The sequence below is a fragment of the Genypterus blacodes genome, unplaced genomic scaffold, assembly GCF_046128005.1.
Source record: "Genypterus blacodes isolate CSIRO-AG114 ecotype Tasmania unplaced genomic scaffold, CSIRO-AGI_Gbla_v1 ptg000183l_1, whole genome shotgun sequence".
NCBI classification, from domain to species: Eukaryota; Metazoa; Chordata; class Actinopteri; order Ophidiiformes; family Ophidiidae; genus Genypterus; species Genypterus blacodes.
In genome coordinates, this window is record NW_027466984.1 from 35,001 (window position 1) to 62,500 (window position 27,500).

The 27,500-nt window shown below is 53.6% G+C and overlaps 4 protein-coding genes across 7 annotated transcripts in view; all 4 read right to left on the reverse strand.

Annotated features, from left to right (window-relative positions):
- Positions 1-15,396, reverse strand: part of rev3l (REV3 like, DNA directed polymerase zeta catalytic subunit) — a 44,646-nt gene extending 29,250 nt beyond the window's left edge. For both annotated transcript variants that reach the window (XM_076167965.1, XM_076167964.1), the window contains exons 1-3: positions 14,724-15,396; positions 322-511; positions 134-208 (exon numbers count right to left, since the gene is read on the reverse strand). In XM_076167965.1, the coding sequence (XP_076024080.1) occupies positions 134-208; positions 322-511; positions 14,724-14,862 (404 nt within the window). In that variant the 5' untranslated portion in view covers positions 14,863-15,396. The remainder of the gene's footprint in view (positions 1-133; positions 209-321; positions 512-14,723) is intronic.
- Positions 15,397-17,977: 2,581 nt separating this feature from the next.
- traf3ip2a (TRAF3 interacting protein 2a) lies at positions 17,978-21,027 on the reverse strand. 3 transcript variants are annotated; one of them, XM_076167969.1, is made up of 11 exons: positions 20,940-21,027; positions 20,706-20,786; positions 20,434-20,473; positions 19,668-20,084; positions 19,465-19,556; positions 19,255-19,390; positions 18,979-19,067; positions 18,830-18,898; positions 18,645-18,749; positions 18,474-18,548; positions 17,978-18,370 (listed from the first exon to the last, which is right to left on the reverse strand). In XM_076167969.1, the coding sequence occupies exons 3-11, from the start codon at positions 20,447-20,449 to the stop codon at positions 18,224-18,226; spliced, it is 1,146 nt and encodes a 381-aa protein (XP_076024084.1). In that variant the 5' UTR covers positions 20,450-20,473; positions 20,706-20,786; positions 20,940-21,027; the 3' UTR covers positions 17,978-18,223. The 3 variants fall into 3 exon arrangements, with proteins under 3 accessions (XP_076024084.1, XP_076024083.1, XP_076024085.1); XM_076167968.1 differs by having other exon boundaries at positions 18,824-18,898; XM_076167970.1 differs by lacking the exon at positions 20,434-20,473 and having other exon boundaries at positions 18,824-18,898.
- Positions 21,028-21,432: 405 nt separating this feature from the next.
- On the reverse strand, positions 21,433-22,717 carry LOC143014173 (putative G-protein coupled receptor 139). The gene is made up of 2 exons (XM_076167962.1): positions 22,547-22,717; positions 21,433-22,451 (listed from the first exon to the last, which is right to left on the reverse strand). Exons 1-2 carry the CDS (start codon positions 22,623-22,625, stop codon positions 21,433-21,435), a joined length of 1,098 nt encoding a protein of 365 aa, XP_076024077.1. The 5' UTR covers positions 22,626-22,717.
- A 1,716-nt stretch (positions 22,718-24,433) lies between these two features.
- The window catches only part of LOC143014174 (tyrosine-protein kinase Fyn-like), a 7,449-nt gene continuing 4,382 nt past the window's right edge, over positions 24,434-27,500 (reverse strand). The window contains exons 7-11 of the mRNA XM_076167963.1: positions 27,344-27,500; positions 26,904-26,980; positions 26,659-26,812; positions 26,445-26,576; positions 24,434-26,325 (exon numbers count right to left, since the gene is read on the reverse strand). The exon at positions 27,344-27,500 is cut by the window's right edge and continues 23 nt beyond it. Of these exons, the coding sequence (XP_076024078.1) occupies positions 26,117-26,325; positions 26,445-26,576; positions 26,659-26,812; positions 26,904-26,980; positions 27,344-27,500 (729 nt within the window). The 3' untranslated portion in view covers positions 24,434-26,116. The remainder of the gene's footprint in view (positions 26,326-26,444; positions 26,577-26,658; positions 26,813-26,903; positions 26,981-27,343) is intronic.

The following is a 27,500-nucleotide window of genomic DNA, read 5'->3' on the forward strand; positions in this document are numbered from 1 at the left end:
TCCACACACACACCGCTCGCTCTGGCTCACACACACAATCAATCTGAATCAAACGCACAGTGGTCGATTAGCGTTTAGCGAGCGGGGCGAAGTGCGGTGCAAACTGAGGGGCATGGACCCACGGTGAGCTCACCTTTTCACCATCTGAGGGTTGTACAGGTAGATCTTCATGAAGTGCTTCTCCTTGGCGTGGTAACCATAGAACGGCCTGCAGGGAGGAGGAGGAGGAGACACAAAGGACACACAGTTAGAGTTTGGAATGGTCCCCGATGTCTCCAGGATGAGACGTAGGGCAGCAGGAAGCAGAGCTGAGGCACTTACATCCCAGAGACCAGCACCACCTTAAAGACGTGCTGGGCACCGGAGGCGGGGTTTCCCATGGCCACGTTGACGGCCCTGTCGATGCTGAAGGCCACCTGACGCAGGTAACGCTCCGGCTGCGGCCCCACGCCATCGTACGGCACGTAGACGTAGGGGAAGACGCCGTGGAGATGGAGACACGTCTTCTGACCTGCAGCACAAACAACAACAACAACATGGAGCTTAGACCACAGCAACGACACACAACTCAGTGCGTTTGTGTACAGACACACACACACTTTTGTGAGCGCTCTCCCCTGAGACAGGATGAATGCTGCTGTATCTGCACAGCGGACACACGGGCGAGAAAACGCCTGTAATGTCACCACACATGATGGACACGCTGTTCAAGAAATCCATTAGCTTAATAACTACAAGGAGGAGGAGGAGGAGGAGGGGGCGGGGCTGTGGGCGGAGCCAGCTGGGAAGAGCAGCGAGGGTGGAGGTCTGGAGGGAGGAGGGTGTGAGACGAGGTCAGGCGGTGCAGGGGGATTTATTTATTTATAACGGGGACAGCAGTGTGACATCATCACTGGCAGACGTGCACACACACACACACACACACACACACACACACACAGAGAGTGGAGTCATCTGAGGTGAATCTGCCGGCGAGCTGCAGACGCTCCAGTTCTGTCATCATCGGGCTGGGTCAGCGCATTCACACTGGAGAAGAGGAGAAGTGGAGTTACATAAGAGGGAGGAGAACACGTGGAGCAAACTAAGGCTCTGCTCTGCTCCAAATGTGACGCAGATGAATACAGAGAGGGACGTCAACAAGGAAGGAGGTTATTATGGGATACTAAAGAGGGAACGCTGCAGGTCCATGTGGGAAAAATGGGAGACTAATGTTGGTATGTTTCCGGAAAGGCTCAGAGACCAAACGACTATAAATACAATCTCATACTGACTGTTTGGGCTAGACCCTGGTCTGGACTCTGAGCTAGTCTCTGGTCTGGACTCTGGTCTGTACCCTGGTCTGGGCCCTGGTCTGGGCCCTGGTCTGGGCCCTGGTCTGGGCCCTGGTCTGGACTCTGAGCTAGTCTCTGGTCTGGACTGTGGTCTGTAGCCTGGTCTGGGCCCTGGTCTGGGCCCTGGTCTGGACCCTGGTCTGGACCCTGGTCTGGACCCTGGTCTGGACTCAGGGCTAGTCTCTGGTCTGGACTCTGGTCTGGACTCTGGTCTGGGCCCTGGTCTGGGCCCTGGTCTGGGCCCTGGTCTGGGCCCTGGTCTGGGCCCTGGTCTGGACCCTGGTCTGGACTCAGGGCTAGTCTCTGGTCTGGACTCTGGTCTGGACTCTGGTCTGGGCCCTGGTCTGGACGTGTCTCTACATGTCCAGGCTCCAGTCTGCTCTCCTCCCCTCCACACTGAGCTCACTCTGCCACTCAGCATCAAACATAATGACGCTGGTCTAATGAAGCCAGGATCCTGCAGAACTCTGAGGAGACAAACATCTCATCATCACTCTGTTCTTTAAATTCATTCAGAGATGTTTGTCAGCACACATGTAGAGAAATATGAAGAGCCTCTTATTCAGTCAGGACACGTGTGACTGCATGTGTGTGTGTGTGTGTGTGTGTGTGTGTGTGTGTGTGTGTGTGTGTGGAGAGGAGGAGGAGGGGCTGGAATCAGACGTCTAGAAACGCTGCAGACTGAGGGAACACAGTGTGCTGAGCCTGAAGAGCAGAGCGCGCACACACACACACACACACACACACACACACACACACACTGTTTCACTTAAATAAATAAGTGAGGTTTGATTTTCTCTTCTTTTCTCTTAATATCTGAACAACCCCAGATGAGACCGGACTGTGATGACAGACAGGAGCATCTTCATCATGTTCTGCATCCTCATCACTAAATGTAATCAATCCTCAACGACGTGGCCTTGATTGGACATCACACACACACACACACACACACACTGTACATCCTGGCTCTCCCTCCCAGTATCATCGCCGTGTCAACATAGAGTTTCTGTTGCTCGCTCAAACCAATGCCGGCTTGTGCTGCAGTTGCTAGGCAACGCCGCCGGTAAAGCAAAAGCCCCTGACAGACAGCAGGAGAGATAAACAAGTGATTCTTTCCACCCAGCTGGTCAGGCCAGAGAGAGAGAGACAGATAGACAGAGAGACAGAGAGACAGAGAGAGAGAGAGAATGTTAATGAGTGTGTGTGTGTGTGTGTGTGTGTGTAGAGGGAGGGGTGAGTGGCTGAGGAGACAGATGAATAAATTGAGGGCCAGGATGTTTGGGTGTGAGGCAGAGAGAGAGACGTTAATGAGAGCAGAGAGGAAGAAGCTGAACGTTAACACACACGCACACGCAACGACACGATCACAAGGCCGCACGGCGCCAAGGCCAAACTGAGGGAGGAAACCAAAGAGATCCAGTCGTTCCCTGAACCAAACCCTCTGCCTGAGTAAGAGAACACAACTGAGCTGAAGGTTTGTGAGACGTAAAGCATCAACACAGAGAGAGCTGAGGGAACAGGAAGCAGCAGAGGCTCAGGTGGACCTCCTCTTCCTCACAGTGACCTCCTCTTCCTGGTGGTAACCTCCTCTTCCTCGTGGCAACCTCCTCTTACTCACGGTGACCTCCTCTTCCTCACGGTGACCTCCTCTTACTCGTGGTAATCTCCTCTTCCTCATGGTGACCTCCTCTTCCTCACGGTGACCTCCCTTTCCTCGTGGTACCCTCCTCTTCCTCGTGGTACCCTCCTCTTCCTCGTGGTACCCTCCTCTTACTCATGGTACCCTCCTCTTCCTCGTGGTACCCTCCTCTTCCTCGTGGTGACCTCTTCTTCCTCATGGTGACCTCCTCTTACTCGTGGTGACCTCCTCTTCCTCGTGGTGACCTCCTCTTCCTCGTGGTGACCTCCTCTTACTCGTGGTACCCTCCTCTTCCTCGTGGTACCCTCCTCTTCCTCGTGGTGACCTCCTCTTCCTCATGATGACCTCCTCTTCCTCGTGGTGACCTCCTCTTCCTCGTGGTAACCCTCACGGCGCACACGCCCGTCTGTAAACAGAGCGTGACTCTGGCGTGTCGGGTTAAGTGGGCGGCACAAACCTCAGGACGCACGCGGTCAGACGGGGAAAAGGCTGCGGCACAAACATGGGGATCAGAGAGTCTGGAAGCTTCTTCACTCCCACCGCCGTACAGAAGGTCCATGACCTGATCTGCAGGCTGGACGCCCTCATGCATACCAACGAGGAAGAGGAAGAGGCTCCTGAGGACAGATTCACTTCTGTCCACTGCCTCAGAGAGAGAGAGAGAGAGAGAGAGGCAGAGAGACAGAGAGAGAGAGAGGCAGAGAGAGGCAGAGAGAGGCAGAGAGAGGCAGAGAGAGAGAGAGAGAGAGAGAGAGAGAGAGAGAGGCAGAGAGAGGCAGAGAGAGAGAGAGAGAGAGGCAGAGAGAGGCAGAGAGAGAGAGAGAGAGAGAGAGAGAGAGAGAGGCAGAGAGAGGCAGAGAGAGAGAGAGAGAGAGAGAGAGCTCATCTACACACAGTTTCTTCTATAACACATGAACATTTACTTCATGTTTAGGTTGAAGGATTACATCAAACTCCTGACTGAGAGCAGAGCGAGGAAGAGGAGTGAGGAAGGTGACGGCCCTGTAAATCACTCTCCCTCTAAAGGATTCACTCCCATCATGAATGAGCTGTGTGTGTGAGAGCGAGAGAGAGAGACAGAGAGAGAGAGAGAGAGAGAGAGAGAGTGTGAGAGTGTGTGTGTGTGTGTGTGTGTGTGTGTGTGTGTGTGTGTGGGCTTTATGCTCTCTGTTTTATGAACTAATTACACGGCTCTGCGTCGTGCGCTCCTGTATTCTCTGAGCCGTGCTGTGACTGCGTGGACGCCGGTGGGCCGAGCCGAGCCGAGCCGAGGGCTGCGGTCCATTCTGAGGCCATGGGATGAAAGATGAGGTTCTGATCAGAGGAGCGGAGAGACGGTAAAGTAAAGAAGACATCCTCTCCTTAGATTGAGGGGAAGGGTTCCCGTTTCCATGGTAATAGTCTCATGAACACAAACCAAGTGGGTTCATTTACCATGAAGACTGAGGTCCGGGATTCAGATCCAACAGAACCAAGCAGAGAAACACCAGAGACAGGTAGAGGAAGGTCCAAACTGAGGAAACCCGGGCCGGAGCCGACGCCGGCTTTGTTACCGCTCATCCTGCAGGAGTCAGACTGTGAGAGGACGAGGTCGTCTGAGGAGAGACGGCTCAGTGGAGGGAGGAGGAGGAGACGGACAAGGAGACAGACAAACCTGTATGTCTGTCTGTCAGAGAACTCACACAGCCTGCAACGCAGCAAACCGCATCAGTCACTTTAATCACAACTGGAGCAGAGAGAGAGAGTGTGTGTGTGTGTGTGTGTGTGTGTGTGTGTGTGTGTGTGTGTGTGTGTGTGTGTGTGTGTGTGTGTGTGTGTGTGTGTGTGTGTGTGTGTGTGTGTGTGTGTGTGTGTGTGTGTGTGTGTGTAAAGTTCTGCATGGAGCAGCCATGACATGTTGGTGCTGCTGGGCCTGATGGTGGCGCTGTAATAATCACTTTTGTATCGATCATCAGAGGAGTGATTGAGCTGCTGCACTCTGGCAGAAGTAAGAAGTCAAATGAGAGAGACAGATCAGTCCTGGAGGGATCTGAGTCAGACAGTCAGGATGGTGATTAGGAGCGATGATGAGACAAAGAGGAAGAGGGAGATGAGCAGTCAGAGTGTAATTAGCAGGCTGAGAGCTCAGGAAGAGGAAGAACCCTGTGAACCAGGACGCTCTCACTCACTCACTCTCACTCCCTCTCACTCCCTCCCTTACTCACTCTCACTCCCTCACTCACTCTCACTCCCTCCCTCACTCTCACTCCCTCCTTCACTCACTCTCACTCCCTCACTCACTCTCACTCCCTCTCACTCCCTCTCTTACTCACTCTCACTCCCTCACTCACTCTCACTCCCTCCTTCACTCACTCTCACTCCCTCACTCCCTCACTCACTCTCACTCCCTCTCACTCCCTCTCTTACTCACTCTCACTCCCTCACTCACTCTCACTCCCTCCTTCACTCACTCACTCTCACTCCCTCACTCACTCTCACTCCCTCTCACTCCCTCTCTTACTCACTCTCACTCCCTCACTCACTCTCACTCCCTCCCTCACTCTCACTCCCTCCTTCACTCACTCTCACTCCCTCACTCACTCTCACTCCCTCTCACTCCCTCTCTTACTCACTCTCACTCCCTCACTCACTCCCACTCCCTCCCTCACTCTCACTCCCTCCCTCACTCACTCACTCTCACTCCCTCCCTCCCTCTCACTCCCTCCCTTACTCACTCTCTCACTCACTCACTCTCACTCCCTCCCTCACTCTCACTCCCTCCCTCACTCACTCTCACTCTCACACCACCTCAGGTGAACTCCTCTATGGTGCAGAGGGGAAACACGGCCGCTCTGCCTGCAGCGCCGCTCACAAATATGGAGAGCATCAGAGTCATGTAGCCATGTAGGCCAAGCACCGCCCGGGGCCAGGAGAGGGGGCGGGGCCTGGAGAGGGGGCGGGGCCGGGAGAGGACGCCCAGATCCAGGCCGGGTCTCCGTTCCTGCAGCCGAGCGAGGCGAGGAGGAGGAGGAGGGGAAACGGTGACAAGGGGTGAGGAGAGAAGGGAAGAGGAAGACGCAGTGAGGGGTGGAGAGGGGGAGGAGGGGAGGAGGGGAGGAGGGAAGGAGGGGAGGAGGCGGAGCAGCAGCTTAATTCAATTATGCTGCAGTGGGACATAAAGCAGAGGAATGAACCGGCCTCCTGTGACTGAAGCTGAGCTCAGACGAGACTGAAGCTGAGCCTGAGCACTGAATCACAGCCTGCAGGAGGAGGAAGGAGGAAGGAGGTCCACACAGAGGGTCAGGGTCACAGCACTCTAGGGTTACAGGTCTGTGTCGTTCTCATCTTCTTCAGCCTCAAGGAATGAAGAGGGAACGCCAACAAAGAGAAACAAGGAATAAAAATGAGTCCTGAAAAATCCCCTTCATTAGATTACAGAGAGAGAGAGAGAGAGAGAGAGAGGAGAGGAGAGGAGAGAGAGAGAGAGTGGAGAGAGAGAGAGGAGAGAGAGAGAGAGTGGAGAGAGGAGAGAGAGAGAGAGAGGAGAGAGAGGAGAGAGGAGCGAGAGGAGAGAGAGAGAGAGGAGAGAGGAGACAGAGAGAGAGAGAGTGGAGAGAGGAGAGAGAGAGAGAGGAGAGAGGAGAGAGAGGAGACAGAGAGAGAGAGAGAGAGGGAGAGAGAGATCCAATTAATGAGTGTGAGAAGAAACGGATAAAGCTGAGGTGTTGCCACAGAGCTGTGTGTGTGTGTGTGTGTGTGTGTGTGTGTCTCTCCTCAGCAGCTAACAATAGTAGAGCTCTCTGCTCTGTGGACCCTCAGCTCTGCTCAGCTTCAATGAAATTTGATATTCATGTCTCGCTCTCTACCGCTCATCATGAGGAAGACTGGGCCAGAGCCACACACACACACACACACACACACACACACACACACACACACACACACAGATATGTCTGTGAGTGAGCCGATTACTGCCAAGGAACAGAACGTGGACCAGGAAAAGAACAAATGCTGAGCAGATCCAGATCCAGACCCCCCCCCCCCCCCACACACACACACACACGCCTCAGCCAGCAGACAGGACGGCCCCCCCCCCCCCCCCGTGTGCAGGGCGACAGACACGATGACCACGCTCGGGTTTCCCGGCGAGGAGGCAGCAGAGGAGAACCAAACCTCTGAGCTTCTCAACAACAAGTGCCCCTGGTTCACCTCCCTCCTCCTCCTCCTCCTCCTCCTCCTCACCTCCATCATGCTGGTGTGAAGGATGTCGCTCTTTGTCACCATGCAGTCATTAGAGGCGCCGCACTCTACACACACACACCTTTTTTGTCATCTACAGAGAGGATGTAAGGAGTGGGGTTCACATTCTTCATCCTCAGGAAGGTTGCCATGGTGATATGATGCGTGCCAAACTGCGCAGCCTTCCATCCTCTCTGTGGGCTTCCCACCTGTGGACACGCTGGAATGCTGGACAAAGCCCCCCCACACACACACTCCCCCCCCCCCTCTGATCCACAGCTGTATTTCCCTCCTCAGCATGTTGGCAGATGAAGAGAGCTCACAGATCCTCTCCACCTTAGCTCACACACACTCCTCTAATGCTACCACTGAGTCTGTACACACACACACACACACACACACACACACACACACACACACACACACACACACACACACACACACACACACACACACACACACACACACACACACACACACACACACACACAGGCCTCATTAACGTCCGTGCTGAGCGTCCCAGCATGGTGGGTTCAAAGCCCCCCCCCCATCCCTCTCCTCCTCTCCCCCCTCTCTCTCCCCCACTCCTCCTCCTCCTCCTCCTGTGACTCAAACCTTCCTCGTCCTGCCAAATGCTTCCATTCTTTACAGACCAGGTCTTAATCTGCCGTGAAACACAGCCCAGCAGTGCCAGCAGGCCTGTGTGTGTGTGTGTGTGTGTGTGTGTGTGTGTGTGTGTGTGTGTGTGTGTGTGTGTGTGTGTGTGTGTGTGTGTGTGTGTGCGCGTGTGTGTGTGGGACCCCCCCTTCCTTTTCAGGAGCGAAGAGGAAGAGCCAAACACGAGAGTGGAGGACCTGAAATGAACCGACACCACGTGCCCCCCCCAAGACCACACAGAGCCACATTACACAAACCCTGTGTGTGTGGGGGGAGAGGGGGGCTGATCCAGTACAGAGGCCCAGGCTCTCCACATCAAACGCCCACTTTCTCCATACAGAGTTCCAACAAAGGATAAAAAGCTTCCTGCCCCCCCCCCCCTCCAGCACACTGTCACATTACCTCATTGGTGAAGTTTCCTGCCAACCCCCCCCCCCCCCCCCCCCACACACATCGGTGAAGCTTCCTGGCACGCAACAACCTAAAACAACAACACGCCGCTCTGCTCCGCTCGGCCTCTACTCCTTGTGCTCGCTCTGATAATAACCTCCAGGCGGCGTCGCACACTGAGGTTGGATGTTACGGGCGAGCTCGTTACTACGGCCCGATGTCCGTCAACACACTCAGGCCATGCACGTGTTGAACCTCTGAACAAAATGGTACGCCCCGTCTCTGGAGGAGGACAGAGACGGACGGTGCAGAACGTGTTCCTGTGTGGAGAACCAGAGAGTGAGAAGAGGACCAGAGAGTGAGAAGAGGACCAGAGAGTGAGAAGAGGGCCAGAGAGTGAGAAGAGGGCCAGAGAGTGAGAAGAGGACCAGAGAGTGACAAGAGGACCAGAGAGTGAGAACAGGACCAGAGAGTGAGAAGAGGGCCAGAGAGTGAGAAGAGGGCCAGAGAGTGACAAGAGGACCAGAGAGTGACAAGAGGACCAGAGAGTGACAAGAGGACCAGAGAGTGAAAACAGGACCAGAGAGTGAGAAGAGGACCAGAGAGTGAGAAGAGGACCAGAGAGTGAGAAGAGGACCGGAGAGTGAGAAGAGGACCAGAGAGTGAGAAGAGGGCCAGAGAGTGAGAAGAGGGCCAGAGAGTGAGAAGAGGGCCAGAGAGTGACAAGAGGACCAGAGAGTGACAAGAGGACCAGAGAGTGAGAACAGGACCAGAGAGTGAGAAGAGGGCCAGAGAGTGAGAAGAGGGACAGAGAGTGACAAGAGGACCAGATAGTGACAAGAGGACCAGAGAGTGAGAACAGGACCAGAGAGTGAGAAGAGGACCAGAGAGTGAGAAGAGGACCAGAGAGTGAGAAGAGGGCCAGAGAGTGAGAACAGAGAGCCAGAACACAGAGAGATGAGCGGCGACCTGAAGCTTCGCTGAATCTGACCCTGCTCTTACCACAGAGGAAGAAGCCTTTCTCTCGTTGGTTGATCAACACAGCGTGCCTTTAACCCAGGATCAGGTCTACAGCTGCTGGTGTAACTTCAGTTGACTCTGTGTGAATTGAGGTCAATGACAGATTACATTTGGCTGGCGGAGCTGCGGCGACGCCTTCAGGAACCCGCTGAGAAACCTGAGGGAGGCATCGGAGCCATCAATCAGTCGGACCGGGCCAAGGACGCAGAGGCCGCGACCAACACGGATCAGCTGAGGAACGCCGCTCTGATACCTGGAGAGCCGACACACGCTGGAGTCTGAGACCAGGGGAGGTCTGACCTGAGTCACACTGCCTGAAGGACGAGCTACAGCAAGGCCTCTCTCTCTCTCTCTCTCCCTCTCTCTGTGTCTCTCTCTCTCTCTCTGTCACCGGAACCCTTTGACACACCCGGCATTTCTAACACGCTATCTGCTTTTAGAGAGGCCTGACACACCACACACACACACACACACACACACACACACACACACACACACACACACACACACACACACACACACACACACACACACACACACACACACACACACACACACACACACACACACACACACACACACACACACACACACACACACACACACACAGAGGAGTAGATGAGTCTCTAGTCTCTATGCACTCTAAACTTGGATTACACTGCATTAAGGCAACAAATCTGTTTTTTCAGACGTTTATTCTCATTTAAACCTCTGGAGTTGGCACAGATCTCAGTCATGTCTCTGTTCTGTGACTGTAGTTCAGCGTGTAAACATCTTTCATGGGAGGAAGTTGTGTTCCCTTGCAGGCCTGCTCGCCTCATCCTGTGGTCCACACGCATCACGTGTGCTGGAGGACGGCTTATTGACTTCATCGGTCTTCTCGGCTCCGTGGACTCATAATCAGAGCATCGGCCTCACGTTAACTCAGCTCGTCTCTGCTGAGCTTCTGGGTCAACCAGCCAACGCTGACAAACAAACACAACCAATGGATCTGTGATCACAACAGGACACACAACAGACACACACAGACACACAACCTGGGACACTTCAGCTTCAATCTGATCACGTCTGTCTGCTCCCTTTATTGGCCTCAGATTTTGTATTCTGCAGCTGGATCAGGCCTGCACACACACACACACCGGCTGTGGAGAGGAGATCAACCAGAGGTGACGGCTTTGTCCCAAACCTGTGGACCACATTCCTGACTCTCTCACACACACACACACACACACACACACACACACACACACACACACACACACACACACACACACACACACACACACACACACACACACACACACACACACACACACACACACACACACACACACACACACACACACACACACACACACACACACACACACACACCTTCCTGAAGAAGCTGGGCCTCAAACGCAGCACAATAACATCACAGGGAGGATTAGCAGGGGTCAGAGTTCACTCTCCGTCTGTGACATTCCTCTCTCTCCCTGCACGGTGAACACGCGTGTGAAGCTCCACGCTTAGAGTGTGTGCTCCTCTGCTGTGTTTACAGCAAACACGCTTACAAACAGAACAACCAGGCCACAGAACAGAGACTCAGTCTGGACCCACAGCTGTGGAGGAGGAGGAGGAGGAGAGGGAACACCTTTAATATTCAGGAGAGGAAGAGGAAGTAAACAAAGAGCAGGTTACAGGAGGAGGCGGAGCTTTCCCCATCTCAACCATGGCTCTCAGAACACGCTAACCTCACATCCATGACACTGATCACATCTTGAAACAGAGACCTGCCAACCGTTCTGCTGGCAGGGGATCCTGTTTACTTCCTGTTTACTTCCTGTTTACTTCCTGTGACTGACTGCTCCAGCTGAACTCCACTCACACATCTCACTCCATCATAGAGCTTAGAGAGTTAGGATCAGCTGGAGCGGCTGAACCAGAGCGACGGGCAGCCAGGGAGAAGAACGTAAACAGTTTAGGGTGCAATGACCTTCAGCCTAATGAGCCACAGACCCCTGACCCCTGACCCCACTGATGGACAGGGAGGAACTCCTTCAGATGGCATTCTGGGCTCCCCTGTAGAGAGGGAGACCTGGGGGGAGGGAGACCTGGGGGGAGGGAGGGAGACCTGGGGGGAGAGGGAGACCTGGGAGAGCTGGGGGAGAGGGAGGGAGACCTGGGGGGAGGGAGACCTGGAGGGAGAGGGAGACCTGGGGGGAGAGAGACCTGTGGGGAGGGAGGGAGACCTGGGGGGAGAGGGAGACCTGGGGGAGCTGGGGGAGAGGGAGGGAGACCTGGGGGGGAGGGAGACCTGGGGGGAGAGAGACCTGGAGGGAGAGAGACCTGGGGGGGAGGGAGACCTGGGGGGAGGGAGACCTGGAGGGAGAGAGACCTGGGGGGGAGGGAGACCTGGGGGGAGGGAGGGAGACCTGGGGGAGAGGGAGACCTGGGGGGAGAGAGACGCTAATCCTCCTTTTTAACTTCAGGTCAATTGGTCACACACTCCCTCACTGTCCCCACACACACACACACACACACACACACACACACACACACACACACACACACACACACACACACACACACACACACACACACACACACACACACACACACACACACACACACACACACACACACACACACACACACACACACACACACACACACACACACACACACCAGTGTGTCTGTGGACCACGGCTGAAGATCAAAGACGTCAAAACCCCACAAAGGTCTCCGCCCACAAAAGACTTCAATGTACAGGAGAGGAGATCTAGAAGAGGAGAGCTGCAAGAGGGAGGGAGAGGGAGGGAGAACAACAAAGAGACTCCTTTAAAGAGAGAGAGGGACCGAGAGAGAGAGAGAGAGAGAGAGAGGAGGGCCCAAGTCTGGGGGCTCAGCTCCAGGTCCTCCTGACTCTCAGTCTCTAAACCCAGTTTCTTAGTAAAGATGGTGTTGAAGGAGACAGAGAGCTCTAAAGTGATCAGATGTCTCCTCTGTAGGCGTCGGCCCTTTCAGCCCAACAGAGGAGAGGAGAGGAGAGGAGAGGAGAGAGGAGAGGAGAGGAGAGGAGAGCTTCTCTGTCTCAATGCCTTCCAGATGCTGATGTCATTTTATTTCCCTGGCACGCAGAGCAAACTCTGACTTGGCCCGGCTCAGACCGGGCTGAGAGGCTCTGACCGCAGAACTCAAAACACACTCACACACACACACACACCTAGCATCACTGCAGCACACACAGTCTGGTCCGGCCTCCCTGCTGCTGCTTTATATGATAACATGCTGTACTGTTGGCACGGTGACGCACCAGAGTCACAGAGCGGCTGCAGACACAGCGGACACACACACACACACACACACACACAGGCCCGTCAGCTCCTGAGGAGGAACTCTCTGCTAAAGAGGAGGAGAGGAAAACAAAGAACAGCTGATTTGTGGCCCAGAGCGAGCAGGCGACCCTGACTCAGCCGCTCTGTGTGCCGCTCTGTGGAGACACACAGGCCAGAGAGCAGAGTGTTTACAGAGACGGCACCGGTCCAGCTCAGCTGTGAGGCGGGACCATGGGGGGCCAGCAGGTCCAGGCTCTGCCCCGGTCTCTGCTCCTGTACCTCTCAGCTCTGGAGCCTCATTGCCATGCTGAGCACATTTCACGTTGTCTCTAGCAACAGTGGGTTTATTGTCACTGGAGCGGCGCCTCTGCTGCAGTGTGTGTGTGTGTGTGTGTGTGTGTGTGTGTGTGTGTGTGTGTGTGTGTGTGTGTGTGTGTGTGTGTGTGTGTGTGTGTGCAGCGGCTCGCATCAGAGCAGACGCATGCACACGTGCAGCTTTAGGAGCGGACCGAGCCGCACCTGCTGCTCCCCCCCCCCCCCCCCCCCCCCCCGCCCCTCCTGGGCTCACACTCACCGCCCCACAGCCGGGCCCCAGACCCAGGACCCACAGGACCCGGGTGCAGGTCGTCCTCGTTAACACACGACGCAGCGCCGGCCACAAATCTGACTTCCATTTTGCGCCTGGAGACCAAACCCTGCTGCACACACACACACACACACACACAGACACACACACACACACGCACACACACGGGCCGCCAAAGCCTCTCATCTGTGAGATCGGGTCGGGGAGAGGGCGCCGCAGTCGCAGAGGATTTGGCCGAGGAGTTAATAACCTGCAGCCTGTGATTCTATTGTTTTGCTGCGCAGGGATTAAGATACCCAGAGGGCCGAGCGGTGACGGCTTCATTAGAGAGCAGAGCCACGCACAGCTCAGAGGAAACACTCAGGTTTATACGAGACACGGCTCGGTCCTGAACTGAGACGAGTCTGATGCAGGAGGATGAAACAGAGAAGAGCTCACACACAGAACATGTACATGACACAGAACATGTACATGACAAAGAACATGTACATGACACAGAACATGTACATGACAAAGAACACGCATGGAGAGGCTCAGCTCACACTCATGTACGCCCCTCATCTGACCTGACTTTCTAGGCAGCAACACCTGGTGAATACCAAGAGAGTCAAAGGTCACATGAGCCAATCAGCTGAGCTCTGCCCCAAAACAAGGGGGCGGAGCCACAGCATTAGCATTGAACAGTGAGCTGCATCAGGTTGGTTGAAGGGTCTGATGTGTCCCAGCTGTGTGTCATCAAGGACCCTGAGGCCTGGACCTGTGGGCTGTCAGGTGTCAATCAGTGTTTACTTCTTTCATCACTTTGGGAGTAAAAGCTTGATTGACACCTGAGCGGGTCACGTGACCAGAATGCAGCCCGTCAGAGGGGAGGAGCCTCACCAGAATAAGAGCAGAGGGTTAGAGTGAGTCAGTCCAGAGAAGCCTGTGTGCCTCTGCTGACTGAAGACTTACACTCACAACTTTACTCTGACAACATTTCATCCGTTTCCTCTAAATATTGGGATTTGACACAATCTGTAAGGTTTACATTAAACTATGACGTCTTTATCTCTTTGATAATCACAGATCTGATACAAGCAGCTCACTGTGTGTGTGTGTGTGTGTGTGGAGCTCACACACATTCCACAGGTTGATCCAAACACAATCAAACACCTCTGGGGCGGATTGCAGAGGTCTGCGGGCCAAAACGTGAACAGCGCCGGCGGGAAAGGAGCCGAGAGGAACCGAGAGAGAGGGCTGCGACCACCGCGACACCATCGAAAACAAAGCGAGCCGTGAGGAGGAGGAGGAAGAGGAAGAGTAAGAAGATGAGGAGGAGGAGGACCCCCAGCGCTGCAGCCCTACTGAGCGCTGCTCCCGGGTCTCCACTCTGTGTCAACACCCTAAACCAGCCCCGTCCCCCCTGCGGTCCCGACCCGTTAGCCCCCCTGAACAAAGCAGCCCGGGCTGACCGCGATCATCTGCGGCTCAAGGCGGCTACGACCCCCGACACAGAGCCCCGCCACCATTACCCACAGAGGGGGGACACACAGACACACAGGGAGGGGGGGGGGGACACTGACCTGCCGGGGTGGCCCCGAAGATCCGGACCACCGGCACCTTCTTCACATCGCTCTCCCGGAATTCGGAATAGCAGACGTCCAGGTCCTTGACGGGACTCGCCTGGTAGTAATCAGCGGTGACAATTCGCACGGCGAACATGACGGGCAGAGACCAGTGGGGACCACCAGAGACCAGCAGGGACCACCAGAGACCACCAGAGACCACCAGAGGAGCCGAGGAAGGGTTAAGAGTCCATGCGAGGCACCGCGCCGGGGCGCCGGGTGGGTCCACTCGTCTGAAGAGCTGTCAGGGCGGAGGAAGCGCAGGGGAAGCCCGGTGGAGTCCCATGAAAACCCGGACAAAGATCCGGAGGAGGCGCCGCCGCGGAGGTTGAGCTCCAGCCGGGGGGAAAGCTACACACGACGGCGGTGAAACGGAGCAGCAGCCGCGGGCTCCATACTGCGCTGCCCCGGGGTTTAAACTCTCCGTGAGGGGGTTACTGCTCACTTACAAACACGGGGTCCAGGTCTCCAGCGTGTATCTCTGAATGTTCACCGGTCACGCCTCGACATGAGTCCAGACAAGCCGCGTCGAGTCAGACAGCCGCGCCGCTCCGCTCCGCTCCTTCTTCTTCCATAACAGACAAGCTAACAGAGCAGTGAAGCCCAGCGACATGCACAACACGGGGTACTTCCGACTGGGACCTTCGAAATAAAAGCCCTGCAGATAAACCACGAGCACAGTTTAATGCTGCGTTCGGGCACTCGTCTGCAGATGGGAAATAAAGCAATATGATATAATAACAAGATAAATATGAAACCAGTGAAACAATATATATACCGTGTTAAGTTTCACACCTTAGTTTATGGGCATGGACGCCTAAAGGTAATATTATTTCCCACCACATAAAAGTGGTTTACATTTATCTTCATACTGTCTCGTGGTCGTGATTGTTGCTTCTGTGAAAAATCCATTTTCCAACGAGTACCTGAACGCATCACCAGCGAGACCACATTAAGTGCTCTCTAATCTGTAATAAATCTTTCATTTATACTTTAGAACATTTATATGTTGAGTGTTTTAACTGTCGGTCGCTCTAACTGACAAACTCTTGCATGTTTTCGGAGTTCGCTGACCACAGTTCGTGTATTTGTTCGTCGTGTTGGGTGAATTGTTTTGGTCTCTCGCTGACAGCAGAAGGACGCTTTACTTCTGTCATGTCTGCCGTGTTTCGCTGCGCACAGATGTTTGCACAGATGTGTTTCTGTGTTTCAGCGCCTCATTGTTGACAGCAGCGCAGCGGAATGTCGCCATGCTGCCAAAACCTGCGCTACAACGAAACATCTGCATCCGGCTACATCCGGTCCGGACAGATTCAAAATAAAAGCACAGACAGGAAACCACATACATCCAGGGGTGCGCATAATGATCTTCACTTTTTAGTGAAACGAGGGTTTGGGTTTGAAAGAGTGCCGTTTTAAAGTCGAAATGTGAAAACTTCAATGTGCGGAGATCGATTATAACACAAGTTTGATCTTATCCTAAGGTCGTAGGTCACATGATGTTTATTTACGACCACTTGGAAACTATGTGGTGGTGGGGGGGGGGCAGGGTCACTTTGAAGGAACAGGAAGCCATATTTCAGCGTCGTTGTAACCTTGGTGATGCTTCACCTCATCAAAGCAGAGATCAGAAGGAAGCTCTGCTGTTTACAGTTATTAAGGAAAATATATATATATAAGTGATTTAAGAATAAAACAATAAAACATGCAAGGAAACAAGAAAGCCTGGTCGGTTCATCCTGAAGAAGAGTTAGACAAATGATAAAAGTGTGTGTGTGTGTGTGTGGATGTGCTGAGCTCACTGCTTCCTCCTCAGCAGTGAAAGAAGCCATAACGGCGCCGGATCAGTCCGGTTCACGCCGGGGACAGTGGGCGAGGATGATGAAGGGAAGAAGGGGGATCATTAGTGTTTTCATCTACATGGAGTGTATGTGTGTGTGTGTGTGTGTGTGTGTGTGTGTGTGTCTGCACTGACCTTGAGTGAGTTTGGCTCTGGTAATGACCCAATCAGCAGCAAGCGTCTGCAGCATGTTTGAGGGCTGATAGTGTGTGTGTGTGTGTGTGTGTGTGTGTGTGTGTGGGGGGGGGGGGGGGGTTCTCCTAGAACAATTAGATTTTCATTTTCTGGGGGTGGGGGTGGGGGCATTTTGAGGGTGCACACATGCATCCCTCTTATGTGCAGTCCTGTCTGTACATGAACTCGTGGTTCAGGGAGCGGAGAGGTCTGGGGACAGGAGAGGACAGAAGCTCCGCCCCTTCACTCTCTCATCCTCATTCATGGTGAATTATTCGTCCCCGGCTGCTTTGGACGCACCGATAAGGCAGAGCAGCGCGGCCTGCAGCTCCAGGAACAATAACAGAGGGGATTTATTGGCTCTGGCAGCTCTGGCAGCTCTGGAAGCTCTGGAAGCTCTGGTGTGGGAGCTGATAAACGCTGGACCTCACTTCTCTTTTTCACACTCCAGCAAATCATCTGAGTGTCAGGTTTGGTTAACGAGCCGAGCGACCAAACGCTGGGCAGGCCTGCTGGAACAAACGGACAGGAAGCTTCTGTCATGAGACTTCCTGTGCCCACGGAAACTCAAAGGCTTTGTTTTGATGCAAACTTTTGTCAAAAAGTGTTTATTTTTATAAAAAACAACAATAAAACAATCAGTAAATCACTAAACTCATGCAGAGTGGTGGGTCGATCTCTGAGTGATGTCATAATAAACAAGTCTATAAATATTGTTGTTATTGACGTAATTAGGATTTCATCACATTTTAGAATTTGTTGCTCAAAGCTTCTATAGTTTGCAACTCTACCAAACACATCGTTGCCATGGTAACAAACAAAGCGCAGTCTGCCTGCTCTGGACTCAAATCTGAAACCATGAGGCGGTTTGGAGACATTTGGTTCATGTCGCCACCTGGTGGTGAAGAGTTAACATTACAAAGAAAGAGCTCAGAAAGAGCAAATCACTTCAACAACAAACAAAGAGAAACATTTTAAAGTTTAACATTTAGCCTGCCGCACAAATTTGTTCAAATTCCTTTATTAATACATTTATGACTCTAAACTAATGAAATTGATCCTTTATAATATTTATATTATTTTTTCTGATCTGACTTTATTTCTTTTTTAAAGCTCTATTTTCTTTTTCTTTATTTGATCTTTGTCTCATTGTTTTCTTTTTCTTTTCTTTGTTCCATTTGTTGTTTTTGTAATCAAACTTCTTTGTGCTGCAGCCGACAGATGAAAGAATAAAAACTAAAGAATAAAGTTCATATTTAATAAAGTCAGAGAAGTGCAGAGAGTTTGTGTGTGTGTGTGCCTGTGTGTGTGTGTGTGTGTGTGTCTGTGTGTGTGTGTGTGTGTGTGTGTGCCTGTGTGCGTGCGCGTGTGTGTGTGTGTGTGTGTGTGTGTGTGTGCCTGTGTGCGTGCGTGTGTGTGCGTGCGTGTGTGTGTTTGTGTGTGCTCAGAGCGCCCGCACAGTGAGGGTCAGGTCCGTCACCACCCGGGGCATGATGTACCTCTCCTCCCTCAGCAGACGCAGCAGGAGGCCCTGGGTGTCGTAGGGCCACCGGAAGATGGTGGTGTTCTGCAGCCAGCTGGGGACGTCTCTCTGTGACACACACACACACACACACACACACACCCCGCACACGTCACCTTGACTACAGCAACAACAACAAGCTACAACATATACAGCAGGTGACTGATCTCACCTTGGTTGCACCGGGAAACAAAACCGGAACCAGACGGAAGTTCAGACAACCTTGTTGGATGAACTCATTCTGGATCTGAAGAAAATAATCAGAGAGAGAGAGAGAGAGAGACAGTGTGAGCTGGTGCGACCCCCCCCAGCCCCCCCGGTGCCCTCTGACCCCTGACCTCACCTGGTTGTGGATGTACTTGGTGTGGAGGCCGTGCTCGTCATCACAGCCGTCCTCCACATCCTGTTTGTACTTTCGGCTGATGACCACGATGATCAGCATTGATTTCTGTAACAAACAGCTTCTCATCAGCAGTGTGTGTGTGTGTGTGTGTGTGTGAGTGTGTGTGTGCAGCCCCTCACACTCACGTCATTCAGGTATCGGTCCATCCACCTGGTGATGCCCATCGCCCGCAGCCGGCTGTCAAAGATGTCGATCTGTAGAACAGCAGGGGGTCAGTGGCTTCACACACACACACACACACACACACACACACACACACACGCACAGAACTTACTGCAGGATTGAAGCCCTGGTCCGTCAGGAACTTAGTGAAAGGAATCATCTCTCTGGACGTGTCCTCAGAGTACGTGATGAAGACGTTCCCTGTCACACACACACACACACACACACACACACACACACACACACACACACACACACACACACACACACACACAGTAAACATCTCTGCTCCTCTGAGTCTTAGGGAAACATTTTAGATCTAATGATCTTCTGAAGTTCTTCAAAGATAAAGGTCCTGCTCGTCGTCTCTCAGTGTGCACACACTCACTGCACTCTGCAGGCAGGCTGATGGTCTTCCTGATCTCCCTCAGGGGGGCGGCGCCTGCAGCCTGGAGGGAGGGGCCTACGCTGACCTCCTGCATCACGTCTGCAGGGGGCGCCACACGCTGACGAGGAGCTGTAGGCTGACGGGAAAACCACAACACGAGAGTGAGGAGGAGAAGATGTGAGTGAGGGACTGAGAGACGAGAGGAGGCACCTGAGGAGGAGGAGGAGGGAGACTGGGAGGACTGTAGTTGTGACGGGGCGGACAGACAGGAAGCCAGCAGGCGTGAGGCTCCGGGTCAGCACCTGCAGGGGAGGGGGGCGGGAAGAAGAAGAAGAACGTAGACAGTGAAGCTGTGATGTGATCCAGACTTACTGATGGCTTCAGACTGTGAGTGGTGTTGGTTCTGTACTCACACGGAGCAGGTCCAGGTCCAGGTCCACATGCTGCAGGAAACCTTGGGGAGACTGAGCCGCTGAAGTCAGACCTGAGTGGGTATGGAGGCTCCAGACTGGGCTGGTCCTCTGCAGGGTCCTCCTGGGGCCGGTTTGGAGGCCCAGAGCCTCTGTGGCTCAGCAGGGAGTCACTGGGCCAAACTGCTGCAGGGTGACGACCCCCCGGCCCACCAGCTGCCCCGGGTCCCTGCCGGTCCAGGTATCTCCACTGGCTGGCAGGGTGGAGCAGAAGGGGCCCCCCTGCTGGCTCAGAGCCTCTGACCTGTGACCTCTGGGGGGTTTGTGTACACTGGCAGGACGGGGGCCAGACCGAGTCCAGATGAGAGAACATCATGGCCTCGTCCGTCTCTACGGGGAAACTCTGATGAGGACACGGACCTGAGGAGGAAGAGGAGGAAGAGGAGGGAGAGGATGGAGAGGAGGAAGAGGAGGGAGAGGAGGGAGAGGACGAAGAGGAGGGAGAGGAGGGAGAGGAGGAAGAGGAGGGAGAGGAGGGAGAGGAGGAAGAGTTGAACCTGCTGGCTGTCAGGACCTCTGCAGCCTTCAGCGTCTGTGGTTGCTATGGTGACCATCTGACAGAGCAGAGGAGCTGAACCTCTCCCTCCTCTTCCTCCTCTGCTCCGTCAGCAGGTTCACCTCAGCCTCACTAAGCAGCTGATGGTGTCTGCTCCAAACTCAGAGAGGAGGAAGAGTCTGCTCTTCTCTCTCTGCTCTGAGTCTTGTTTACCTTTAGAAGCGTCCATGTTGTCACTGAGCGTCTGAGAGATCTGACAGAGGAATGAGAAGAATGTTCAACAGAGCGAGGAGAGACACACACACACACACACACACACACACACACACACAGGGGAAGCAAACAGGTTTCAGACCTGAAGGTGTTGTGTTGAGTTACAGTGAAGTTTGGAAGCGTCGAGTTTAAACAGGACAAAGAGAAGAACGATCCAATTACCTCTATGAGTGTGTGTGTGTGTGTGTGTGTGTGTGTGTGTGTGTGCGTACCTTCACCAAGTATCAACACAGCCGGTGTGAAACTGTTCTAAGGTCAAACAGTCTGCTGGAGAGTTGCGTCACATCTGCAGCCTGTAGAGAGAAGAGAGACGTGAAGAGACGTGAAGAGACACACAGACACACACAGACACACACACAGACACACAGACACACACACAGACACACAGGGACACACAGACACACACACAGACACACACAGAGTGAAGGTGAAGTTGTCCCTCGTACCTTTTCTTTTCTCAGCCGATCTCTGTTGTTGAGAACCGGAACAGGAAACTTTCTCACTCTTCTCTTTCAGGCACAGCAGGAAAGTCCACTGCACCTTTATGCAAATCAGGCAGAGCAGCAGCCAATCAGGGCTCTGCTTCAGCCAGACAGGAGCGCTGCAGCCAATCAGGTTAGACTCTGACTCACTAACCCCACACACACACACACACACACACACACACAGGTCTGTGAGCAGAACAGAGACGCAGGACCACAGAAGAAGAATCTCACTGCTGCTTTATTCACTCTGATGTTTTTACAGCTGATTCACTGTGTTGTTGTTGTTTTTCTTCTTCTTTAGTTTCTGTGTTGTTAGAAACACCTGGAATCTGTTTTAAGTCTTAAGGGTTAACTTCTGTATTTACACAGATAAGAACATTATGAGACCAAACTAGCAGTAAAGACACACATGGAGGTGAAGAAGAAGAAGAGAGTCTGATATTCCACTTTACTCTCAGATCTTTGGAGGCGGTTCCTCCTCTGCGGCCTTGGTGGAGGTTTGCCCTCTGACCTGCGACCTTCTGTCCTGCGCTGCCACGGTGAAGACCTTCACGGTGGTGTGCGTGAGCAGGGACCCGGCCTCCCTGGTCCGGGCCCGGCACCGCAGCACCAGGAGCAGCTCCTGCCTGAAGCGCCGGCTCACCACGCAGTACAACAGGAAGTTGGTGGTGGAGTTGAGGTTCTGCAGCATGTTGGCCAGGTCTCCCGCCACGTTGATGGCCAGGCCGTAGTTGTCCCTGTTGAAGTTCTCCGTGTTGTACTCGGTCCGCAGGATGCAGTAGGTGACGAAGCGCGGCAGGCTGAGCAGCACGAAGGCGGCGGACACGGTGCTGAGCAGCAGGATGGTCCGCCTCAGGACGCCGCGGCCGCCACGGCCCCGCATCACGCGGCGCTCCTCCTTGGTGAACAGGTTGCTGGCCCGGCACAGGTGGTACCCGATCAGGTAGTTGTAGATGATGACGAGCACGATGGGGACCCCGCCTGAGAGGAAGGTGGTTACCCAGACGATGACGGTGGAGTACGTCTCGTCACGGTAATGACACCGCCGCAGCGTCAGGGTCTGACCGTCCACCGTGCGGTTCACGGGCGTGACGTGGTTGATCCAGCCCAGAGGCACGGAGGCCAGGTGGGACACCAGGACCACGCCCAGGCAGGTCAGCTTGGTGACCCGGGCCTGGGAGAAGTGCTGCTTGGCAACCGTGCTGCGGAGGACCAGGTGACGCTCGATGGTGAAGACCACCACGATCCAGGAGGAGCTGTACAGGGCGCCGTACTGCAGGAAGCCCATGATGCTGCACCACGGGTACGAGTGCCAGAAGGGCTGCGGCACCCAGAAGGTGAGCGTGAGGTCCAGCAGGATCACCCACAGCAGGTAGAAGGTGTCCACCACCGCCAGGCAGCTCAGGTAAACCATGGCCGCCTCAGACATCCCACACTTACGGAACCGGATCATGTAGAAGGTGAAGAGGTTTGCTGGAGGGAGGAAGAGGCCTGGAAGGTTACAGACGCCTCACACACCGGCTGCTACCACACACACACACACACACACACACACACAGGAAACACACCTGGAATACCCATGATGCACAGCAGCGGGTAGTAGATCTTCTGAACGGTGACGAAGACGTGGACACTGGCTTCCTCCATGATCGACTCAGAGGAAGAGGACAGCACACATGGTAAACCCTGCAGGAGGAAGAGGAGGAGGAGGGAAGGAGGAAGAGGAGGAGGGGGAGGAAGAAGAGGGGAGAGGAAGAGGGGAGGAGGAGGAGGAGGGGGGAGAGGAAGAGGGGAGGAGGAGGAGGAGGGGGGATGAGGAAAAGGAAGAGGAGGAGGAGGAGGAGAAGGAGGGGAGGGAGAGGAGGAGGAGGAAGAGGAGGAGGGGAAGAGGAGGAGAAGGAGGAGGAGGAAGGGGGGCCGGGAGAGGGGGGAGGGGGAAGAGGAGGAGGAAGAGGAGGATGATGAAGGACAGCAGTTAGCCCTGATGAATCCCTGGGACATAAACCTGTGCTCTTATCTCCTCACAGTCGTATAGGAGAGAGACTGATGGACGTCTTATCACAGACATTAACTTATCTAACTTCACCCCTCAGCCTGGAGGAGAACACGCCAACATGTGACCCCACACGCTACACTACACGCTACACAACACAACACGCCTCACCGCACACAGAGACCAGGATCCTTTTAGCTTTATATTGTGTTATAGTGACTTCCTGTGCTATGGTGCTTCAGTGTCTCAGTGCAGCAGCGCCCCCCAGTGGACACTCTGAGTCACTGCTCTCTATCAAAGTCTCTTTGTTATGTTGTTTATAAAAAAGATCCCTGGCAGCAGATCTGCTTGGTTGAGGTATTTTTTTGTTCTTTCTGCTTCATTCTGAGTTTGTTCACTTATTTACCAAGAGAACCAAGAGAGCACACACACACACACACACTCCTCACACACTGGTTCCCTCAGTAAACACTCTCTATGTGATAAACAGACTCATTCAAGTTCGTTAAGTGCCAAGAATCAAACAAACGTTAAATCTGTAATCACACAAAAACAGAGAATCACCAGAAGAAGAGGAAATATTGATTATTGTTTGTCCTTAAGTTATAAAAACTTAACATAAACATTTCCATGATTTCATCAAATCTTTTGTGATATTCCTTCATTTTACAAAACATTTGCAGATTTATCAGGCTGAAATAAATCAAGTTTAATGGAAAAATCTGGCTTATTTATGATATTTATCTCCTGCTCCTGATCAATCAGGCTCAGGCTCAGGCTCAGGCTCAGCTGGACTCATTCTTACATTTAGACGTCACATTAACACATCTGTGGTTTATTTAGAGATTTTATTGAAAACTTCCACAGAAAGTTCATAAGTGATTATTCTACATCATCATCATCATCATCATCATCATCATCATCATCACGAAGGAAAGGACTCAGACGTACCTCTGTCTCTGCTCCGCTCTGCTCTGCTGCTCTTTATGGCTCCACACACACTCTGATGGTGATGTAACCACGAACGCTGCTGCTCCTGTCAACCTGGGGGCGGAGTCACAGCACCTGACCTCCAGCTGAGATCAGAGGCCTGTGAACCTGGGGGCGGAGTCACAGCACCTCTACAGCTCTACAGTAAACGAGCGTTACAGGAGTGACGGTGAAGTGTTTACGTTGCTGCTAGTAACCTGCCAATCACCTTATTGATCTACAAATCAATCCCTGATGACAAAGGTTTGTGTTTGTGTCTACTGGACGCACAGCAACAGTTTCTATGGGAACAAACGTAGAGAACAAAGCAGCAGTGACCTCGTTGACCTTGGAAACCATCATAGTAACATGATTGATCTCTCTGTGTGAATGTTAATCAGTACTTTGTGATCAACTCTGAGCTGTTTGTCTTCTCTCTCACACACACACACACACACACACACACTATAAACCACAGGCTGGAGAGTCAAAGTGTCTTAAAGAGTGTAAAATGTTTATTGTTGTTTTTTTGAGTTTCAATGTCAAATTCCTGATTTAACAAAACAGAAATGTTAAAAAATGGAAATGAAAGATTCAAAGAAGGAAAGCGACATCAGCTGCACGACTGAAACACAGAGAGTGAGAGAGTGAGCGCCCCCTGCAGAGTGAGCGCCCCCTGCTGAGTGAGCGCCCCCTGCTGAGCGGCAGAGTGAGCGCCCCCTGCTGAGCGGCAGAGTGAGCGCCCCCTGCAGAGTGAGCGCCCCCTGCTGAGTGAGCGCCCCCTGCAGAGTGAGCGCCCCCTGCTGAGCGGCAGAGTGAGCGCCCCCTGCAGAGTGAGCGCCCCCTGCAGAGTGAGCGCCCCCTGCTGAGTGAGCGCCCCCTGCAGAGTGAGCGCCCCCTGCTGAGTGAGCGCCCCCTGCAGAGTGAGCGCCCCCTGCTGAGTGAGCGCCCCCTGCAGAGTGAGCGCCCCCTGCTGAGTGAGCGCCCCCTGCAGAGTGAGCGCCCCCTGCAGAGTGAGCGCCCCCTGCTGAGCGGCAGAGTGAGCGCCCCCTGCTGAGCGGCGGCTCACTCTTCTTCTGTGAACCACAAGCAAAGTTAAAGAAACAAGACTCCATTACTGTCAGTCAAACATAAAGGAAGTGTGAGGTGGCGCCCCCTGCAGGCTCAGGAGGGACGTGCAGGAGCAAACGGTCCACAGGCGGGAAACCTGAGCCACTCCCACCTGAACCGTCGCCGTGACGACCAGACGCCTCGGAATGAGGAAATAAAACCGTCAGATCTTCAAACCTTATTCCACCAAACTAAACTAAACTAAACTAAACATCCTGTGACGCCTCACTTCCTGTTGGTTGTTGGTCTCTGGATGTGATCAGAGTCTCGTCCTCACGTGTTCGTCTGTAACATACGTGTTTGTAAAGTAAACATGTAGCTGAGCAGCACTGAGGGGGGGGCAACAGAACCTTATTATGTTAAACCGCCACTAAGGCAGGAAGTGGTTGTAAACGCCACCGTGTGTGTGAGAGTGAGGCCTGATTATCAGATTATAAATGAAATCTTTCATGTTTCTCACATCTGCCTGCGTGTGTTTCAGTCTGAAGCTCAAGCTCCTTTGCTTCGTTTTGACTCAGGGAATAATGTGTCACTTGTGTTGCCGTGGTAACACATGAACAGCAGACCAACACAGGGGCAGAAGGGTCTGGTTCTGGTTCTGGTTCTGGATCAGATCTCTGTATTCAGACTGATGACCCGAGGAACAAAGCATCGGGTCTGAACCGGGTCACTGAGGACCTGGACCGGCTCAGACCCCACAGGGGGCTGTGACCCAGAGACGGGCCGACAGAAGAAGATCAACCAGCTTCAGCAGGAATCCTTGACTTGATCATGATCATGTGTGTGGGAGGAAGCAAACAAACAGAAACTAAGAGGAGATTTTCTTATTTACACTGAATAAAGGCGTCCGGCTGCACGTCGGCGCCCTTCAGTCGTCCAGCTGCCATTCACACAAATGTCTCCTTGGCGTCCGTCCGTCACGCCGGCGGAGAGACGGAGATGAAGATGGAAAGAGGAAGCTGAGGAGGAAGCTGAGGAGGAAGCTGTACAGATTCCTAACAAAGGCCGGCCGGGAAGACTCCAGTGTCCTTTAGGCCCCGCCCCGCCCGGCCCCGGCCCAGGGGGCTTACAGGTTGTCCCCGGGCTGGTACTGAGGCTCGGTGGCTGTGAAGTAGTCCTCCAAGAAGGCCTGAAGGTACTCAAAGGTGGGCCGCTCCTCCGCGTCCCTCTTCCAGCACTGCAGCATGAGCTCGTGCAGCGAGATGGGACAGTCCTGAGGACACGGCATCCTGTAGCCCCGCTCCACCTGCTCCAGCACCTCACGGTTGTTCATGCCTGCAACACACACACACACACACACACGTGAGCGGGGGCGGGGCTTTAATTTGATGCTGATGCTTCCACTGCAGCTTCCTTCCCCTCTGTGACCCCCCTGACCCCTGACCCCCCCTCACCTGGGTAGGGCACCCGGCCCTTGGTGGCCAGCTCCGTGAGCAGGATGCCAAACGACCACACGTCTGACTTGATGGTGAACTTCCCGTACAGCGCCGCCTCTGGAGCCGTCCACTTGATGGGGAACTTGGCGCCTGAAGGTCAGAACATCAGATCATCAACATAAACTACAGAGCCGCCTTCACACGGTCCTTCTTCTTCTTCATCACGCCTCACCTTGCCGTGCCGTGTACTCGTTGTCTTCGATCAGCCTGGCCAGGCCGAAGTCGGCGATCTTGCAGACCAGGTTGTCTCCCACCAGGATGTTGGCCGAGCGCAGGTCTCTGTGGATGTAGTTCATCCTCTCGATGTACGCCATGCCGGCCGCCACCTGCAGCAGAGCCAGCAGTGAGCAGTGAGCCTCGGCTTCATCTTCATCAGTAAACAGTATCGGATCAATAGAAACCATCTGCTGCTGTTACCTGAGCCGCCATGTCCACCAGGTTAGGAAGCTTCAAGCTGCGTCCCTCTCCATCCTTCAAGAAGTCCAGCAGGCTTCCTGTAGTCACACACACACACACACACACACACACACACACACACACACGTTGGATCTGCAGCTCTCTGTTGTGGAGCTTCTAAATTCCAGGCGGGTAATTCTTAGAGGCGACCTCGCCGCCACACACAACAACAGCCCAGCCACAACAGTCAGGGTCACCATGGCAACGGAACCACAACAATTCAGCTGTTTATTTGGCTGTGTGTGAATCCAAACTTGGAGCCATTTGACTTCTCCAGGTCCCTGAGCTCAGAGCCTCTAACATGGAGCTTCATGATGATCTCATCAGTCTAACAGTTTAGGTGACTCCTCTCTCATGTCCAGTGTGTGTGTGTGTGTGTGTGTGTATGTGTGTGTGTGTACCTTTGCCCATGTACTCAGTGACGATGTAGATGGGTTCCTCTGACACGACGGCGTAGAGCTGCACCAGCTTGTCATGGCGGAGCTTCTTCATGATCTGAGCCTCCTCCAGGAAGGACTCAGGGGACATGGTGCCCAGCTTCAGGGTCTTCACCGCCAC

Coding starts and splice junctions, on each gene's coding strand:
- traf3ip2a (XM_076167968.1), bottom strand. Junction 19,391..19,464: donor TCCCTCCTCCTCCTCCTCAG/GTGCCTCCTCTC, acceptor TTTTCCCGTCAG/CCTACAGCTCCTCGTCAGCG. Junction 19,068..19,254: donor CAGCCTGCCTGCAGAGTGCA/GTGAGTGTGTGC, acceptor TGTGTGTGACAG/GGAACGTCTTCATCACGTAC.
- LOC143014173 (XM_076167962.1), bottom strand. CDS start 22,625: ATGGAGGAAGCCAGTGTCCACGTCTTCGTCACCGTTCAGAAGATCTAC. Junction 22,452..22,546: donor GTGCATCATGGGTATTCCAG/GTGTGTTTCCTG, acceptor TCCTCCCTCCAG/CAAACCTCTTCACCTTCTAC.